The following is a 7029-nucleotide window of genomic DNA, read 5'->3' as shown; positions in this document are numbered from 1 at the left end:
CAGTCCGTCTATTGCCGCGCGTCACGTTTCACGCGGGGCTTGAAGAGGAGAGAAGGAGAGACTGCGCATGCTCCTAACAGCCGCGCGCAGGGGGGCGGGGACTCGATTGTGGTTCTGGAGTTTAGATGAGTTTGAGGGTTTTGTTAAAATATTAACCAAAAGCTTTTGTATGGAGCTTCGAATTAGAATAATTTGTTGTTTTATTGTGTATCAAAAATGAATTTGTTAGTTACATTTGTGCCGTTTATGCTCATTTCTTAATGAGGTGATCTAATAATAGTAAAATAAACTTGTTTTTAACGACTCCTGACATGACACTAAATTAAGAGATCTTATGTGTTTGATCAATCCTCCAACATGTACACATGTCAGATGACTGAGTGAAATGATGATTCAATCTATTATCAGAACTGTTTATTTTAAGATTAAGTTTACATTTTATTATCTTCTGCTGCACAGGAGTACCTATAATTTCTATTCAGAAGAAATTCGAAAATAATATAAAAATAACTTCAATATATTTGCTGCTTTAGAACAATGTTTTTAAGACTCAATTTTATTTTGAAATGAACTTGTATGTGCTGCAGTCAGATTAAAATAAATCAGAAATTCTGTAAAGCCTATTGAAAACATACCAGCGTTATGGTTTAACTATTGCGTACATTATGTATATGTACAATATTTATTAGAAATATTTAAATGTTCCTCACAGTTAGTTTCAATACTACAGTTAATACAAAAAATAATGAAAGTTTAATTTGAACTAACTAAGATTTAATGGGGGGAGGGGGGTGGCAAAGATAAGGTGTAAAAATCTGAAGTCCTAAAGCTCTTTGCAATAAAGATTACTTTGATTATTTGATTTATATCGTTTTTAATATCGTTATCGCACAAAATGAAAAAAAACGATATCGCAATATGAAAATTCCCGTATCGCCCAGCCCTAGTACAGCCAAGATGCACATTGCTGCATTGCCAGCAGTAGGCTAAATACCGTTCTGGGTTGCACATATATTTAAATTTAAAGTCCCATTAGCTGTCACACCAGGGTTTGTACATTTTTTCCCCAGTTCACCCATCTCCTGGGGGAGCAGTGAGCTGCCAAAACAGCTATGCTCAGGAACCATTTGGTGTATTAACCCTAACCCTTCCTCGAGGTCCGTGTGAACCAAGACAAGAGTTCAGCACTGGCTGTATGCATTTAGAACCTTAAGTGTGAATAGTCACTTTCTAAAGCTACGGTCACATATAAAACTGCCACCACGCACTGAGGAGGCATCCGCAAAATCTTCACATTTAGCTGCTGCCACCTGATTTTTTTGAAAATTGTTGGCGTGGTCATGAATTCAGATGGCAGCAGTCCACCTGCTCGGTAGACCATGGCAATGCTCCCTGCAAGCTTGCGCAATCGCGCACAGCTCACACATTCTCAGCACACAAGAAAGTGTGTCCAGAACACAAAATAAAATTATATACTAGGTTACTTAAATTCCCAAACTATTTACATCAAAAACAAAGTTACAAACTCAAATTCATTAGAGGCGTGGCATTCATAGACAAACTGAATGGATCATTTATGTGAACAAATGGACTTGCAGCCGGCTGGGAAACATTCTTTATTTCCTTTTCTTCCTCCTTCCTCCAAGTTTCACACATTCACATAATTGTTCAAACAAGCTCATCCTTCTTATTTCAAAAAAAAGGAAATAGGGGCAGCTGGACACATGAAGAAACATTCCTGCCAACAGACTGCCGCTGCACGACCTCTACATGTACCAGGGCGGTGACTGACAGATGTCAAAAGATGTCCAAAAAAAATTGTCTCATCGCTGTTTAATTTGAACTTTTTGGTGATATTTTTGTATGTGTGACCGTAACATAACCAAAAAGGACAACTGCAGCAAATGTTAGATGAACAAACTGAAAAAACTACAAACACCATAGTGCTCCTGCTAGAGATTAACAGGAATGTAAGTTAAAATGCTCACCAGTTGTCTACTTTGTCTTTAGTAGATTGGTTCTCTTCATCATCACTGAAGTTGAGTTTCTCAGTGTAATCTACCTCCATTTGCGCTCCTGAATGGTCACAAAAGAAGAAAAAAAAAAAAAACCAAAATGATAACCTTAATGCCTTTTTTTTTAACCAACCCATTCTCAAGTCATACTGATGTTAAATGTACGCAAAGAAGTTTCTGACCTGCCCAGCCCTCATCTCCATCAGTGTCCAAGTTATCAAGCTCCTTAAGCTCTGTTGCACTAATGATAGATGGCCTGTCAGGGTCTTGGACCCAAGACTGGGAAGGTGGCTGCTGTGAGCGTCCTGAACGAACATTTCTGAGGACCAAGCATAAACTCGTTAAAGTCCCACTCAAACTACATATATATTTTTTCTGTTGTAAATGGTTAAGTGGTCTTTTAATCATAATTATGCCCTTTTTATCCAAAATCTAAAAGCCCATCAATCCAAACACTCACCCCTGCTAGCTCATAGAACCTCAAAAGCCCAAGCTGACATTAGCATTGCAAAAAAAAGAAAAAATGGCGAGCAATGTCAGATACCAGCTCAGATGAGGAAAATAGAGACACAGAAAAACTCCCAATTAGTCTAAAAAACCTCAGTAAATGCCAAATTAGTCAGAAGAGCTGGCATTTTGCTAAAATGTTAGCTAAATGCCAAACTAGCATAAAAATCCACAGTAGATACCAAATTAGCCAAACAAGCAAGCACAATGCTATTACAACAGCTAAATGTCAAATAATCTTTAATATATATATATATATATATATATATATATATATAAGTGTAAAAGATGTTGGTTGAGTCCAAACAGCTAAAATTGTGCTAATACAAAGGCTTATTGCTAATTTATTTGAATCAACTCATACAGCCCACATTCATCTTACAGCATTCACACTTGCATTATCACATGTAATGCTATACATATCTACAGTTAGCTTGGATTTGTGAGTTGCTGTATGCTAGCAGAAGAGTCTAAACCAAGAAATGCTAGGAAATTAGCACAGCCGATATCTGCAGCATCAGTCCCACCCAGAACCAAGAGGATAACGTTGAATGAGGTCCTGCTGTGCTGCAATGGATATGACTTTAAAAATAACACAGCCTTTTAGATTTTGGCTAAAAAATACATAGACCTGTAATGTCACACAAAATGGTTATTTGCGATCATATACAGAGTGACTTCTGGTTTACAGGATCAGAATGGCAATCTGACAGCTGAATGCTGTTTAAAGCTATTTTGCGTGAATAATATTTAGTAAAGAAATGTCCTAACCTGGTTGTATTTGTTTTCCCTTAGATCGTTCTCAAATCGAAGCGCAAATGTAAATTGTCCTGCAGAACACAGCACAGCTGCTTCCCCAAATTCCAATGATTGATATTAAACAACTCGGGGATTATTTCTCTCTGACAACCCGGTCGAAGAGAGACGAAGGTTAAAAGTACTTCATTGAAGCTACTTGTTTGATTAGGAAGGTAATTACGATTTTATTCTTCAAATTTATGCTAACGCTAGGAATGGCTTTGGGGATGAGACATAGAGCTGCAGAAGATCTTTTCTGCCAAGTGGAAGTTGCCAAAATGTCTGTGTTCATAAAATCACTAAAAAAAGAATAAAAGTAAAAAAATAAAAGTAAAATAAACTAAAGTAAAACAATATCAGCGTGTGTTACAAAAAAGAAAAACTAATAACTAGGGTTGTCAGATTTCTCGCGTTAATTACACTTTAATCTGACATGTGCCTGACGCCGACAATTTTTTGACGCATTAATTGCGGATTTTCCTTTTACGTGCCTTTCCATACCGCGCGCAGGCGTCCCTAAGTCATCGCTCACTAACTCACCGGCTGCTTTCACTAGATCACGGGCGGGTCTACAGCCACCGAGCTGCTAGCTAGAACCGGCCCGGCGCCAGGACCTGGAGAGCTCCTGCACCCTAACCCGGCTCCGGTTCGCGTCCAGTACCACGTCTGGTGGTACCGGCTCGCGTCCGGTGCCGCGTCCAGAGAGCTGCGGACCTCCGACGCTCCGAACAGCAAGCGCACCGGGGGACATTTTAAATGTAGTTTAAACAACGCCAGTTATTTGTACATGAAAAGATAAATCTCAGCTTTGAGTGTGTGGCCCGTCCCTCTTTCGCCACCCACAAATATACAAAATATCCCAAAGTTCTGGAGGTTTAAGCGTGATCCAGCCCCAGCATAGCTGTCTGTCTGCCGGTGTAGGTAGCAGATGTGCTCGACCTGTCAGATCGGCTCGGGGGCTTGCGCATAGATGACGTGTAAGATTCTGATTGGTCCGGACCATTAGACCACTGTCACGTGACACGGGGAATGACACACTTCCGCCATAACAATGCACGGATTCTTCCCGAGTAAAAAAACGAGGAGGTCCGAACAAATGTTATTCGCACGTATTTTTTTCTAAATACATCCTGCTAATTTTTAACTTTTTTCTGGTCGCACGGACCGGATGAAGTCCCGCTAGAATATGCAGCTCACGTTCTGCTCCGTTACACAAACAATGAGGAGAGCAGACGTTAGTGAAGGAGCTGTCAATGCCAAAATAATAAATAATAGCTCGAGAAGATCTTAACACTTTTTTCCTTTCTTTTAAAAAAAAAAACAAACTGTATTGTAAACATCAGTTTCAGTACAGAAAAACTGCAAATTAGCCAACTCGTTTGTTACAGTTGTGTGACGTCATCACTAGTCGCAAGTCCCCGAGCCGATCTGACAGGCCGAGCACATCTGCTACCTACATCGGCATATTCATGGCGTGAGCTCCGTTGGACACGTCGCTGCATCGAGCTGCAGCCAGAAAACGCAGCGGCAGTAACAGACTGAGTGTATCCCGCTTTTCTCAGTCATTAATGTTTTAAAAAAAAAAAGTTAATTGGAAATGATAAATCTTTATTTCATTTATTACTGCAGTTCAGCAGAGGAGGAAAAGATTTGGACGTTGAACTTTGATTGAAGTTACTAATTTAAAATGCCCTTCACTTGCACCTGGGCTTTTGTTAGGCATTTCAAGTTACAGCCTTTTATTGTTAAGAAAGTTTATCTCAATACAATGTTACAAAATAAAGTATTTCTGATGAAAACTATTAATTTTGCCATTCTTGTTTTCATAATTAATGTAGAACTGCTAAATTTCACGAAGCACATATTTTTTTCCTAAAAAAGGCCACATATTAATTTGTGATTAATCGCGAGTTAACTTTGGACAAACGAGATTAATCGCGATTAAAAAATGTAATTGCCTGACAGCTCTACAAATAACTGTTGAGTTATTATCTGATGTAGCTCCTCTTATCGTTTGCTCATAACTGTGTCTGATTCCCAAGGAATAATAAAGGTAAACAAGAAAAAAATAATTTGAAACCTTCCTAAAAATATACAAGGAAATGATTATTCGCATGCAATTTCTAAATGCGTACGGCCAGAGCTGAACGTTTGTCTTAGCCCTCCTAATTTTGAAAGCTGAAAATATGTGGCTTTGTAGAGACACTTCAAATTTTTACTGTGCCACTTGGTAAACACCCCTATTTTTATTTTACAATTAGCTCTTAAAATACTCAGAAAAACAACAAATACCTGTTATTACAACAACTAAATTTGCCCTTAGGTGCAATTAAAATACGTGCAGCAATGTACATCTTGGCTGCGCCCATTACAGGGGTGTCGAACTCAATCGCACGGGGGCTAAAATCCAAAACACACCTCAAGATGGGGGGCGAACAGGATAAACACTTATTGAAAACACTAAAACTACATTTTTAAAACTTAATAACTTTTTAACATTATGAATAAAAAAAAAGAAGGAATATTTTTCCAGAATAAATCAACTTAAATCTTAAATAACTTTCAATATTTTACTCTACATAAAAATATACTTGGTCAAAATTACACAAGTTAGAAATAAGCACAAGATTGGGCCATTAATAACAAAATATAATTACCCGGAGGGTCAGATCCAGCCCCACAGGTCTAGACTTTGACACATACGGCTTATGTTATCAGCTTTTGTTTTTAATCACACTTAACATACATGCGAATAACATCAAGAAAAATAGAACCCGTTAAAATAGAACCGTGCTCAAATGAAAGGTCGATATTCTTAACGGAACCTCACATATTGAAATATTATTTTAAATTTGTATTTAAATTTGTGATTGATCTAAGAGGGGAAATGAAAATACAGTTCAGCAAGATGTTCAGAAAATAAATATTTTACATTTTTCTGTTGAAATTGGTAAGGTTACCTTTGATTATTTACATAAAATTGTGTTAAACTGCGTTCATCTGTCAGCTTTGCCGTTCTAAAGCGTAAACCAGAAGTCACTTTACACACGATCAGCGATATCACCATTTTGCCTGAGGTCACCTAAAATTGAGAACAATTTTACAATAGAAAAGAATATAGTTGGAGTGGAACTTAAAAACACCAAAAACATGATTTTCATTTAATTATTTTTAAGGAACATTGTCAAATAAACTAAAAAACACACTTTATCTCTAAGGAGTCTTGAGCTTATTATTAAGTAAATGTGTATAAAACTTTGAGATGAAGTGCCCAATCCAAAGTCTTCCTTATTCCCTGTCCCTCCATTTTAAGGGGTCTTTGAAGTGCAAGTGGTTTCTGAAATATATTTTTTTAATATCCTCCCATTCAAACGGAGGGATACAGAGCCCTCCTTCACGAGGGGGTTCCACGTCATTCGGAAGGAGACGCACTTTTCTTCATGTGGATGCGCTCTGAAGCACAGGAGTTTACATTTAAATGTAAATAATAAATTTTTGTTGTAGGATTACCTTTTTAAAGTTATAAAATCAATGTTATGCTTATTTGAGCGCTGAAAGCTCCGCACTAATGCTACCTGACCGGCGACTATTGGAGGCGTCATCGAGTGGAAGTGTAAAGTTGGAGACATTATTTTTCATAACTCTCCGTTTGGAGGGCTGGAGAGGGATGAGCCTGAAGATAGAAATGGAGGGTGTCATGTTCAATGTT

The 7029-nt window shown here is 38.0% G+C and overlaps 1 protein-coding gene across 1 annotated transcript in view; it reads right to left on the bottom strand.

Annotated features, from left to right (window-relative positions):
• Positions 1–2610, bottom strand: part of LOC112154840 (protein PRRC2C) — a 5447-nt gene extending 2837 nt beyond the window's left edge. The window contains exons 1-2 of the mRNA XM_024286034.2: positions 2198–2610; positions 1989–2076 (exon numbers count right to left, since the gene is read on the bottom strand). Coding sequence (XP_024141802.1) covers positions 1989–2076; positions 2198–2423 — 314 coding nt within the window. The 5' untranslated portion in view covers positions 2424–2610. The remainder of the gene's footprint in view (positions 1–1988; positions 2077–2197) is intronic.
• Positions 2611–7029: the final 4419 nt, after the last annotated feature.

Source organism: Oryzias melastigma, linkage group LG21 (assembly GCF_002922805.2).
Source record: "Oryzias melastigma strain HK-1 linkage group LG21, ASM292280v2, whole genome shotgun sequence".
NCBI classification, from domain to species: Eukaryota; Metazoa; Chordata; class Actinopteri; order Beloniformes; family Adrianichthyidae; genus Oryzias; species Oryzias melastigma.
Note: the sequence above shows the minus strand (reverse complement) of the source record. Positions and strands in the feature narration are given on the sequence as shown.